This window comes from Ascidia mentula, chromosome 4 (genome assembly GCF_947561715.1).
Source record: "Ascidia mentula chromosome 4, kaAscMent1.1, whole genome shotgun sequence".
Classification (NCBI taxonomy): Eukaryota; Metazoa; Chordata; class Ascidiacea; order Phlebobranchia; family Ascidiidae; genus Ascidia; species Ascidia mentula.
In genome coordinates this window covers 11401496-11415382 of record NC_138569.1, presented here as the reverse complement: position 1 = coordinate 11415382, position 13887 = coordinate 11401496, and the positions used below count along the sequence as shown (strand labels likewise).

The following is a 13887-nucleotide window of genomic DNA, read 5'->3' as shown; positions in this document are numbered from 1 at the left end:
TCAGCTGAAGGGGAGAATGCGGGGCCATCGAGCTTGACTGTAGGTGAGTCCTTTCCAGAGTATGTGCTAAATCGGAGGCGCGTTGAAGGTCGATGTCATTGACCTCTAAAAGTCGTTGCCGAATGGAAGGAGACCGAAGTCCATTTATAAAAGAATCCCAAACTAGTTCGTCACGATATATCACCGCGCTGACGTTTTCAAATTTGCATTCTTTGGTAAGGAGCTTAAGAGCACGAAGATATTCATGCACACTTTCGCCGTTTGCTTGCTGTCTACTAACTAGCAGATACCTGGAGTAGATGTTGTTTCGCTTTTTCTCATAGAGTTCCTTTAACGTAGTTGCGATGGAATCGTAGCTGTCATTTTTCTCCACATACGGGTAAATATCAGGCGAAAGAAAACTCCGTATGACACGAGCTTTGTTAATTGCCGGTAAGCCTTCAGCTTTGAAGTCTTCTAATGAGGCAAGGTAATCCGTAACAGTACGAAGCCAAAATTTAAAAAACCTTGGCTGCATCGGGTGCATTCGGATCAGCAGTTAAATCCTTCGGTCGGGGTATGTGCTGTTCCATTTTTTTTTGTTTTATCAACTTTGAACAACTTAATTAAATTGTCAAAACCTTTAGAGGGAGTTTTATTAGTAAACGGAATCCAGGTTTTAATTAAGTTGAACTTCGACTGATAAACCATAATACCTGTAAAGGAAAAGTAAAAGTAAAACTGCACACAGAGAAACGCCAGTAACAACTAAGGAACCACAGGGCGCTGGTAGACCAAAGGAAGCGTACAAAGCTAAAGGCACAATTAATTACACGCGCCCGTGTAAGCGTTGCGTTCGATCACCACACTCAGTACCCCCCAACATAGGCGCAAGTTTTCAGAATCGGCTGGGGGCGGTCCCGTCGAGACGTCATAACCAATGCTGACCGTTATTGGGTCTAAAATTTTCTACTTTTCGCTGATAAATTACGGTTAACAGGTTCAAGCTTCAAAAAATGCGTGTGCGCTAATTACGCAAACCGTGGCTTATATTCTTGCCAACAAAACTTAAATGCGTTTTTTTGTGGTGGTACATGCACCGAAGTTTTTCTACTTTGGAAGGAAGCGTTTATGTGGTCAAGAAAACAAACAAACAAAAACTATTCTACATACGATAGAAGGGGCTGTAACTTTACGTCAACCCACTGACACAGGTAGCGTCCAAGATCCGTAATCTGGACAAAATCGGTTGCCTAAACACGTGACTGCAGCGGCAAACAGGGAATATACATATTTTCATCCAAGGGAGGTAATTGAAGACTTTGATCAGCTGTATCTCAGAAAAATCAAGCTACTTTTTTCGCCAAAAATGTTTTAAAGTTATGAACATCTCTTAGTTTGATTATTAATATGTTTTATTTTTACGTGTCATATGCACTTTAAACAGGGCTGGTGTAAGGTATAGCGTGACTACCCTTAAGTTAAACAAAGCTACCTATTGCGTCACAATGCAAGTTAAACACTTATTTTTTGTGACCAAGAATTGAATATTTTACCAACCCGAAGGCGAACAAAATCTTTCCAATTCATCTTACAACTTTAACAACCTAATAATATTTTATTCCCAAATTAATGAAATATGACTTTATATCTGTTTTGTTAGTCACCCTGGAACAAAAATAGTCTGATATTTGTGCGTTTCAAAGCACCTACACCTTGTGCAAAAAACTTACTTGAGCAACAAAAAATGCCCTAGTAATTAGTTTAAGCATCTGTGCCTACTACAGTCTTGTAAATTCTAAAAAATGAGCTCAAACTCGTGCGCAAACTACAAACAATTGCTGTGGCTAGGCAACTTGGATTCGTTTCTGACACAGCAATATTTTGTGTTGCGCATTTTCTTTATTCGTTTATGGCTATGATCAAAGCAATTGTAGCCTTCGACGCCCACCTACGTTATACCGGTGCGTGTATAGTCTTGTTTATTTTTAGATGATGACGAGTGCTTTTACATGTATCATTATTGTGACCATTCGTGTTATAACACATTTGGATCGTATGAATGTGTGTGCCGAACTGGGTTCTATCTCGGGAACGATGAAAGACTGTGTATTGGTAGGTGTCGAAACTAGTAAGGATGTCGCAATAACATACTTCGTTAATATAATTGGATATTGAAAACTCATTTATTATCTATTCTACTGATCAGTAATTTTGCGTGCAACAGTTTCACTTGCAAACATAATATATATGCAAAAGTTTTACGATTTCCTACATTTAGATATCAATGAGTGCCTCAGTAATGGTCTAAATAAATGCGATCATATTTGCAACAACACTGTTGGGAGCTATGGTTGTTCTTGTTTGCCTGGACACACTCTGCAAGCAGATGGCTTTTCGTGCGAAGGTTTTTCATACACTTATTAATTTGTTTTCTAATAAAAGCGTTTTTACTGAAACAATGTGACTTTAACTGACTTAAAATGCAAGTAAAAGATTTCCTCTTTTTCCTCGGCACGTAGACATCGATTACTGTCGCTCAAATCCGTGTAAAAATGAAGCTCATTGCCAATCTCATGTCTCTGGCTATCATTGTACTTGCCCTGAAGGATTTTCAGGATTTCAATGTGAAGTCGGTAAGTTAAATCTTCCGAACATTCTGGTGGCTTTTAAAAAACTTATAAAACAAAATGTTGTTCAAAAAGTCATCTGTGTGTAGATTTGACAATTCCATGCCAGAGAGGATGGCGAAAATTTGAAGGGTATTGCTACATCATACCTAAAACCAAAGGAAAAAGTTGGAAAAACGCTGAAAATTATTGCAAACAAAAATTTAATGCTTCTGTTGCAAGCATTCACACCAACAAAGAAAACCGCTTTTTATCGAGTAATAATGTGTTACACGAATAGAATCCGACAATATTAGATATAAATAACCATCAATCGTTTGGACATCGCCTTTTAACATGTCAGCATAAAATTATAGGTTGGTATGGTAGACTTATTCGGAGAAACCAGTACCAGTGGATTGGCTTAAACGACAGAAGACAAGAATCTAATTTCGTGTGGAGCGATGGCAGTCCTTTCGTAAGATTCTCTTGTAGGCCTAATACACGTTGTGGAATGAACCATACATAATATTTTTAGACGTATACCAACTGGTTACCCAATCAACCCAATCATTTGTGGCGCGATGACTGCGTCGTCATGATTAACGTCAGAAAGGGTAAATGGAACGATGTTGGATGTAACCATAGGTTAGGTTTTACTTGTAAAGCGCCACCAAGTAAGTTGTCTAAAAATTGACAGATTCATCAACAACGATAAAATGTTGCTTTTTTATAGTTGGGTGCAGAACTTTTCCCAAAATTCAAAATGCAGTGTTATTGAGCCAAAGGCGGACATATGGAGTGGGACAACTTGTTCAGTACGGGTGTAAAAAAGGATATGTAGCTTTCAATGGAAGTGGAATATTAACATGCACTGATATGGGCGTATTTTCAGAACCTCAATTTTACTGTGTTGGTAAATACACTTAACATATTATTAAATAATGTTTTTAAATTACGGCATTGTCATTTCATTTAAGGAGCCTGCCCTAGACCTCCAGATGTTCCAAACGCTCTTGTCCCAAATGCTCAACAAAGTTATGCAGTGTATTCAGTTGTAAAGTTTGCATGCAATCCTGGTTTTAAAAAGACCGGACATATGTTTGTAAGATGTAAAATTAACAGAAGCTGGTCAAAGCCCAAATTTATTTGCAAAAGTAGGTTGTTTTGTTTCAAATATTTACCTTTGATGGCTAAACACTGTTGACTATATGTTACAGGAAGCTGCCAAGAACCACCATCTATAGATAATGCACGTTTAGTAAACAGATTACAACCAGCAAACTACAATCCAGGTGAAACCGTTTCATATCGATGTCTTAAAGGTCATTCAGTTGGCTTTGTCTTTGCAATACATTGTTTGCCCGGTGGGGTGTGGGAGCCGCCAATACTTTCGTGCCGAGGTAGGATACCTCATGGTTTCGTTGACATATTCTTAGTTATTCTGTTTGTTCCGTGTATATAAGTAGAGCTAACGTGCACACCGCTGTTTGTTCAATTAGTGTTGTGTTAAGGTACATGCCCTCAACCACCGGAAGTGAGTAATGCTCATTTGGAGCCCACGAACATAAAGTTGGCATATCATCCCAAAGAAGTAGTGTCTTATTCTTGTGTTGATGGATATACTAGAAGTGGCTCTGCAATTGTGTCGTGTTTGTCAGATGGAAGTTGGACTTCACCAAAATTCACATGTCATGGTACACAGCTATTATTTGTTCTCAACTTTTTTGATTCATCAAATACTTTTTTCAGAGCGCAACGAAAGTTTTTTGTAGATATGGAGTTTGTGACCATTTAAATGTGTAGCCTATTGCTGCTTTAAAGTTTTAGTACAATATTTTTAAATTAAGTTACTTTACTGCCACACACTAGAAACATGTATAAGGTGGCTATTCTTCGGCAGTTATTCATCTCCTTTAACATAATGTCTTTTGCCAGGTGGATGTGGACCTTATCCCGAAATTAATAATGCCCATCCAGTTACATTTCGTCGCCCTCAGATTAACCAAGTAAATTCAAGAAACCGTTTACCATCTTATGTGTTGTACGTTTGCAATGATGGATACAGAGTTATTGGTTTAGCTATTTTACAATGTAAAAAAGGAAAATGGACACCACCGAAATTTCGATGTAGACTACACAATGAACCTTAATTGATCATTAAATTTTAAACCGACACAAATCAACATTTTCAGCACGAGTACGTTCATTTAATTGCAGTTACTTCAAACTATAAAATACACAATAAATAATGTATGTTGATTTCAAAACGCAACTTGTTTTTTTTTTGGCAGCGATAGTAGTTAGGGTTCCATGTTTTGGATGTTACAAAATTGATTAGCCGGTCAGGTTTAGTGGTAATAGTTAAGAAAAGAAGATTCATCAAATAAAAGAGTTTGACACGTTATACGGTCATAGCGTTCAGCAACACTGGCTTTTGTCATACACCAGCACACACCGCAAGAATTCTGTCTGGAAAGTGTTTTATAATGCTGAGTACAATTTCGGCCTATTAAAATCTTAGATCAGGGGTGCTCGTAAATGTTTCAAAAAAAACTTTCAGTGAAAAGTTATTAACATTTTTTTAATATTAGTTTTTAATATTAAGTGTTTGAAATCCTTAATTTACTAAGAGCATTAGTTCATTTAAAACCTGTTCGAGTGGCAACTTTACAGTCGATTTTTTTCTCTCTATGAATTAAAGCATTTAAAGTTAGGAGTAGTATATTAGCGAAATGAAAAGATACGAATACCTCCTATTCCGAAGATGAGTAGAACTTTCTGATCAGAGATCATTTTTGTTGTGTGCTCAGGCAGTATTGGAGCATCGAGAGTTCGCGCAAGAAGCGTGTGTTTCGCATGCACGCCTGCTATGGGATGTGCCGACACCATGTGTTCGAAGAAAATAAGAAAAGAGATTTTTACATGGAGAGCCTACGTTTATCACTTTAACATTCGGGGTACTTTTGTCACTGTTGCCTGAGCGCGTGTTTCTATGCGATAAGTAGACATTTTTTTGCGTTTTATATACAGTAACAAACAAATGCGAGGAATCAACACGTTGTAGGTATAATCAAATATCCATGTTCGTTGCCTACAGTTAAAAATCAAACGATTTTCATGTAGGCTTTACGCGTGGGAACAATTATTTACTACCGGTAACGCTCTCTACAAAATGCCAGACCGAAATTAGTGGAGGTGGAAACTCAAACTGGTCACGTCACGCTGGGCGATGTTCAGATAAATGTGGCGCATAAAAGATCAGCAAAAAGATCAAGGTAAAATATATTTCGTGTATGGCTGCATTTTCTTCCTTACCCAGTAATTTTGTCTGCATGTGAATACAAGGCTTCTGATACAGGTGCTGAACAACCATCCAAAACAACCACTCAAGTACGGCTAAACAATTAAGGTTGGTGTCGATATATTTATTCGTGGAACAGTTGAGCATAATGTTGGTATGTTTTTTTTAACCCTTTAGAGCCCCAGGGGTCACCAGTGAACGCATGACTTTAAAGACCCATACAAGAAAGGTTTCTGCTTTTTCAAATTTTTTTTACTTTTAAAGCCCAGAGTCCCCCCTTGTCCTGATCTACTTAAAATTTTAAAGCCGGTAGATGTCGCTATAGCAATTTTTTGATTGACACAGCAAACACACCGAAAGGAAACGCAAAAGTGCTTGATAAGCTACATCAAAATATATAAAAAATACCATTGTAAACAATTTGCAAATAAAGTTGGTAATCCTTGTATAGTTTCTAAAAAAATGTTAGGTATTTGTAACACGTATTTTTAAGAAACGGCACACCTCATATTTTCATGGGGGCGTGTATGGGACATAGGGCGTTGGTGACAGGTATGATAAATTATTATAAATCATACTTTTAAGCTTTTCAATGAATATTATTACATAACAGCATCACGAGATAGCAGAAATAATACGTGCATCATCTATTGTCTCAATTTCGGTCCAGGTTTTTATTTTATGGTAATATAGCTATTTGTGTAGGTTATTTCAAATTTTATTGGCATAAATGATCATTGACCAGCAAAATTTGTCAAATATCGCTGTTAAAACTTGTGTAGCATCAACACGGACGTTGTTTAGCTTCAAGTACTGAAAAACAAAGTTTTCTGCGCATATGAACCTGCGAAACACGAAAATCACACGTAAAGTGGGTCTAAAAATTAGTTGTTTGACCAAACATAGTAAAATACTACCTCGATTTCATTCAGGTTGTTACTTGTACGATAAGCAATGTGGAGCCAATAATATGAATTGTGTATAAGCTGCAGACAAATGGCCACTGTTTCGACCTAAAAGGTCTCATCAGTGCAGCTGGTGTGACTATAAGACGACTTTGCTTACCAAACGGCCAAGCAAAGACTTCCACTTTGTGGTGACTATACAATCACCGTCATCCGTTGGGCACCAAACTAGGTGCAACCAAAACGGAGAAAACAAGGTGGAAACACTATGTTACTTGTACTACTAAAGAAATGTATAGCTTCACTAGTTTCAACAGCATTAGAAAGTTATTTTATTTCATTGTGTATCCCCCAGAGCCCAATGGGCCACAGGTGGGTCCACCAGAAAATGGGGAGTAGCGGTCAAACATCTAAAAAAAAATTCATGAAATGTGTCATTGGACCCATCAACGCAACAAGACGCTATGCATTTTTTTCTGTTGTTCAGTATACCCTTGGGCTCTAAAGGGTCAAGTAAATAAATGAAAATATATTTTAAACTGTTTTACATTGAAGGAATATTCCGCAAGACAACGGGGAAAGTTGCAGTAACGAAATTTTTTACGAATGAAATGGGATGCGAAAAAGTCTGTGGGAAGTGTGAGGTTTCAACACAAACCGAGCACAAAGTCAGGTTTTAAACACACCTCAATGCATTGAAGTCAGAACACCTGGTGGAGTAGTTTTGCAAGTGTCTTCCGTTAAAAGTGGAAAAAAAATTGTTTTTCAAAGGTCCTATCATCTTTGTGTACAGTTGTGAGTGATTGTTGCTGGAATCGGGTCCAACGCTCCAACATGAAGCATTGGAGACAGAAACAGACGAATGTTTTGTCAACTGGTGAAGCGAGGTTTCTAAAGTACCCTGACGTTAGACACATTTATTCATATTTTATTGTTTTTCTATTGTCTAACTGTGACGACAAGGCAACGGAAAAAATGCTTGGAAGACTGGGAGTTTACTACATCAGATCATCGCATGTGGCAAGATATGGTATGTTCAAGTTTGACCCACCTTACTGGTTTTGTCCTTTTTTTTATTATGATTTTGTACTTTTCAGTTTGGCGATAAAGAAGACAAAGACGAGAATGAGGAAAACGACAAAGATCTCGTTTCAGAATCTATAGCAACTTTAGAAACGAGTAAACGCAGAAGTAGGTGCGTTTGTGCGTTTGGCGACCGCGATCAAGTACATTTTTCTCAGTGGAAGAAGCAGAAACAGAACTTACGAAAGCATTAGACGAATGCGAACTGTCGAATCTCCAATGGGTGCAGTTTTCTTTTGCAAGGAATTGAACAGTCCAATCCCTTTGAAAGCATTGATTGTGACCGATGATGGTGAAACTTTTCCCATGCGAAGTGGTGATTTGGGGGACTCTGATTCGTTTCATCGGTGGCTCCGTAGCAACAGGGAAGCAACGGAGTTTGGATTGAAGTTTAGCGTGTAGCGCCGCCTATCCACTAGAAACAGCACGTTACAATGCGGTTTCTGATTACTTCACCATCAGGTGTAAAATTGTATTTGTCCAAGTTCCGAAGTAGTCCTTTGGAGCCTTCGGTTCCTATTAACTTCGTCATTCCAGGATTATTCCAGCGTCTCCCTGCCCATACTCTCACAAAGATAACTTCTCGACTCGCTGTACATATATTTGAATTCGGATTGCCCAAAGTCAAATTTACGAGACTCGCAATTAGCCTACCACAATAAAAACGAGAAATAACTTCTGCGGGGTAAAATTCGATTGCACCAAATTCAAAAATCGCTTTTGGGTGTCATCGAAATGTCAAACAGGCGGATGTGCGACGTCTTTCGGGTTTTCCACGAATTAAAACTTCATGGGCGGCTTGACCATTTTATTAGCAACTCTTAGATCTCATGCCTTATTCGTTTTTCCGATACCTTCTCGATAGTAGAAAGATCCTTTTTCACGTTTTGCATTTCTTGATCGTAAAAAGAGCCGTTTATTAGCTCCCCATTGTAATCATTCAAATTATAATTGTTGGGTTTCGTCACACAGCGAACATTGACAAAGAAAATCTCCTCTGATCAGCCAATAACCTTTTTTGAGTATTCCGCGAGTGACGGCAATTCTCACTTGAGAACCCACTGCAAATTTCCAAGCCTTTAAAGGTTGCGGCGATCAGCATAAAAATTTTCCCAAATTATTACCTGCATGATTCGAACTCTTCAGTGATAAAAACTGCTTATTGACAAACTTTCGGATGATGAATGCGCACCTTCAAAGATATTCTCGAACGCAAGTACAAGAGTTAAACCTGATTTTGTTTATTGGAACTACCCAAGAAAATTTAGAATGCCGACGACGACAATTCTCACAGGTTAAAAGTTTCGATGAACAGGTTTGTGAAACGAATGGGTGCTTTTGCAACCACCTTTTAACCTCAACCTATTTCGTCGAGTAGCGCGAGCAAGACGATTGATCCTACCAAAAGCATCACGATGTGACGGAGGAAGCCCAACAGATCCATCGTTTAGTCAGTCCTCGCTTGACCTGTGGATAATTCTAGACGCCGACGGCTTGGAGGTCCGAAAACAACATTGTTGGTAGGTTCACTTTCTCTAAAGCCAACGTGAAATCATTCCAACCGATTGGTTTCACAATCAGGCGCCGATGTCGGACAGCAGAGTGCACCAAAACCCCAACATGATTACCGTCGTTCACGCGCCTTTGATCGTTGTTGATCACGCTCCGCTGGTAGCGTGGCTCCTGAATTTTGTGGACTATCTTCAATCACAAAAAGAGCCGCAGGTGCTAAGGGCTGAAGTTGCGATTGTTAAATATGTCCAGCAATGGCAATTTTCGGAAGAATTTGATGCACCGTGTAAGTGTGAAAAAGTCGGTGGCGGTGAAAAGAAGAACAATATGAAGAAACCTCCGTCTAAGACGCTGTACATACAAAATGCAGTCTTTATTGATGGCTATTTGCGAGTGGGTGGTTTTCCGCAAAGGGCGCCAATACCGTTCGACTTGAAGCATCCAATTGTCTTACCAAACGCACATCACACTACTCTTTTAATCATACGCGAGTCTCACGCGTATGTGTGTCGTGCTGGAATGTCGCTCACTTGTTCAAATGTTCGTCAGTGGACTGTGCGATCAGGAGTTACAGTGAGAAGAATCCTTGGAAAGTGAACTTTGTCGAAAAAGAAATTCATCGGCCTCGAAGCAAATGATGGCTGACTTGCCTGATGAGCGCGGGATTCCAGATGAGCCTCCGTTATCATCTGTTGGAGTGGACACTTCGGCAAAATGTTTAACCGGAAGGATTGTCGAAACGTACCCGGATAACTTTGATGAAAATAGCCGCCGAGTCGTTCAAGCGACCAATCGCAAATTTGTGCCTGATTATGAAGGCCTTTTGTTTGTTCGCTCGTTTTCGTTCTCGCTGCTTGTGTGTTTAGATGTTCTCCAGTTTTACAATGTTTTCCATTCCTACGCTACGCATAAGGCTTGCTGTCAGCTCTCGCACGACCAAAGCTCCTTCTATGACGTCACGCAACAATAATCTCGCTTTTGCACGATTTCGTTCGCAGCAGTAAAACTGCGACTTTGATCAGCCTTGTCTCAGAAACCAGTCGCCGTATCAAGCCACTTTTTTCGCCAAAAATGTTTTAAAGTTATGAACATCTCTTAATTTAATTATTAACATGTTTTATTTTTCCGTGTCACATGCACTTTAAATGAATACCATCCTTTGCAAGGAGATGCACTGATACCGTAGTTTCTATGAATGTAAAGTCCTTTTCCGCCGCGACTTGTTGCAGTTTTCTGTTCAAATCACCAACGCAAAATACTCGTCTTCCAGCAAGCGGCAATATTGCACTATGGTAAACCTGCAAAATGCAAAAAATAATTAAAACCCAAACCAAACCAATCAACATGTTGGATACTTTCTTATCCAATCGTTTCACACATCTTTTTTTTACTTTTTATCCATGTAATTACAAATCAATTGTAGTAGGGGCCGCGTCGTTGTGATAAGAGTTATGAGCGAAAAAATGTAATTTTGTATGACGTTTATGATTAGTATTCGGTCGGTAGACATACATTCCCATCGCCAATTTAAACAAGTTGGCTATGGTTTAAACAAGCAAGGACCGGCAACCTACGGCCCGCCATTGGAAATCGTCCGACCCGAGACATATTAATTAGTTATCACAAGAATACGGCCCGCCGATTCTTGAGTTTCAAACTGCAGTGTTAGCACTGTTTGAAAAAGTTGTGGTATTGCACGCCATAAGTACCTCGTAATTGTCTTTTGTTACGCCATAAAACTGGAGCGAAGGCGGTGTAGACTAGCATCTCGTACCGAGTACAAGATTGTCTGTAGAGTAGACTAGACTAGTCGTTATAGATACAAAGAGAGATGCACACGAGCTTTAACCTAAACTTTTTTATAATTTAGGAATTTAGGATGTTAGCGAAACGTCGAAAGGTTGATGATGAGTGCCGAAGTTTTAATGAAGAATGGACGGAGAAGTACTTTTTCATACTACGCTTTGGTAAACCCACGTGCTTAATTTGCAATCAGTCTGTTGCTGTAAAGAAGGAATTTAATATTAAGCGTCATTATGAGACAAAGCATTCGAAGTTTTCGGAGTGCAGAGGCCGAACGAGAAAAGACAAAATTAACCGTCTCAAACTCTGCTTAGAAAAAATAGTATATTTCAAAAGCAAAACACTGAATCAGAAAAAAACATTCAGGCAAGCTATGAGGTCGCCAAATTAATTGCAAAAAAACATGAAACCTTTCACTGACGATGATTTCGTGAAGGACTGTTTGATGGCCGTTGTCGAAGTCATATGTCCAGAGAGAAAAAAATTATTCTCCGATGTTGGCCTTTCTACAAGAACTGTCACCCGACGAATCGAAGAAATGTCACAGGATGTAAAAACTCGCCAACAAGATTGTCTAAAAAATTTGCAATACTTTTAATTGCTATTGACGAGAGCATTGATACAACGGACACAGCTCAGCTTGCGGTATTCGTTCGTGGAGTCAGCTCAAATTTTGATATTTTTGAAGATTTCGTTGAGTTAGTTCCTATGAATGGCACTACAACAGGAGCAGATATTCTGAAGGCACTGTTGCAGTGCACTAACAGTATGAACCTTGATCTGTCAAAATTGGTGTCGGTAACAAAGCTCCTGCAATGATTGGTAAAAATAAAGGTGCCGTTGCTCTGCTTTAAAAACACTTGGAAGATCTCGGACGAAATGACAAAATCTCAAAGTTACACTGTTTAATTTACCAGGAGGCATTGTGCGCCAAGACAGAGTGTTATGGACACAGTGGTGAAAGCTGTGAATGTGATTTTGTCTCTCAAACTGAATCACCGACAGTTTCGCCAGATGTTACTAGAAGCAGAGAATCAATATGGTGATGTCCTGTATTTCTGCGATGTTCACTGGCTAAGTCGAGGAGCTATGCTTGCACGAGTGTATGAGCTGAGAAATGAAATAGCAACTTTCCTTGAAAATAAAAACATTAACGCCACATAATTTCGTAATCCACAATGGGTATCTAATCTTGCTTTCCCAGTAGATTTAACGTCACATCTGAACAAATTGAATTTGCAACTTCAGGGGAAAAAACAACTGATACATGAGATGTGGAGGCACATACTCGCATTTGAAACAAAACTGCGACTCTAGGAATGTCAAGTGGACAAAGAAAATTATGTTCACTTTCCTATACTGGAGGAGAGCAAAACTATAGTAGCAACAGTGCATTTGTCACTGTGATACGAAATTTAATTACTGAATTTTCCTCACGCTTTTCCGACATTCGTTCTCTACAAAATAAATTCAGACTATTCAGTACTCCGTTTGATGTGGACGCCAATACCATTCCCGAAAAATTTCAAATGGACCTTATTGAAATGCAGTGCAGTGACGAATTGAAGGTAAAATTTCATACAAAGGGCATATCGCTACTTGAATTTTACAAAAAGTACCTTCTTGAAAGTAGTCTTTATCCCAGCTTGACCAACAATGCAAAAGAAATGGCATCGATGTTTGGTAGCACGTACACACGTGAACAAATGTTTTCAACAATGAGATTCATGAAGAGCAAGCTAAGATCACGCATTTCCGACGTCCATTTAGAAAATGTTCTGGTTCTTGCTTCATCTGACTTGTCACCAGATGTTGAACAACTTTCACAAAGCAAGCAGCATCAAGTGTCACAATAATGCTGCGTTGTTGAAGTGTAAATACATATATTTGGTCTTTTTGTTATTGGTATGATTGAGATTGCAGCAATGTAGTGTTACGGAATTATTTCGGCAGCTTTGCAATTAAGCGGTTAGATGTTTTTGGGTGGCGATGTTATCCCCCAATTAACCCTTCTACCTAATTTGGTACTTTGCACAAAACTGCCTCCCTAATTCTGATACTGCCCAGAACCCTGCAATAACGGCTCACCACGAAGCCAAAGTAACCCAGGCTGATTTAACTTATTGGACGTCGTGTTCAACTATAAAACGAATAAAAACAGTACAAATGACACTGGCCAATATCTCAATTATCCACAACACCGTAAAAGAGATGCTCACTGCACGACGCCCAGAAGAAGACTCCTCGTTTTAGGGAAATCGTTCGTTACATGCAATCGCCAACCAATCAGGATGCGCCTTTCCGACACGCGGCACATCCGGGGCATACAAAAATAAACGGAGCGTAAAATAATAGGAAAGGGGAGACGAATGTAATAAAATAGTGTGGTGAAAGTGAAGTGAGAGAAGCGATATACGTGCGTAAAACAATATAATAAATAAGTTGTTACAACGAAAGAAAACAGTGAAATTACAAGGTGCCAGCAAGAAAGGTGAAAACAATGAAATAGATACAATGACTAACAAAAGTGAAAGGTGACGTGAAGGAAAGAAAATTCGTAACAGTAGCGTAATATATATGAAGTGAGTGTGAATTATAGTATTAATGAAAATTCCGGACGGCAAAGACACTCGACATTTGGCCCGTGACTAGCAAAAGGTTGCCGACCCGTGGTTTAAAGTGTATTTTAACA

The 13887-nt window shown here is 39.0% G+C and overlaps 1 protein-coding gene across 1 annotated transcript; it reads left to right on the top strand.

Moving 5' to 3' along the window:
• Positions 1-12514: 12514 nt before the first annotated feature.
• Positions 12515-13051, top strand: LOC145898078 (general transcription factor II-I repeat domain-containing protein 2B-like). Its single transcript, XM_082986518.1, has one exon. It carries the CDS (start codon positions 12515-12517, stop codon positions 13049-13051), a length of 537 nt encoding a protein of 178 aa, XP_082842644.1.
• Positions 13052-13887: the final 836 nt, after the last annotated feature.

Excerpts from the sequence above, each read along its gene's own strand:
- LOC145898078 (XM_082986518.1), top strand. The coding sequence starts at position 12,515 with ATGTCAAGTGGACAAAGAAAATTATGTTCACTTTCCTATACTGGAGGA.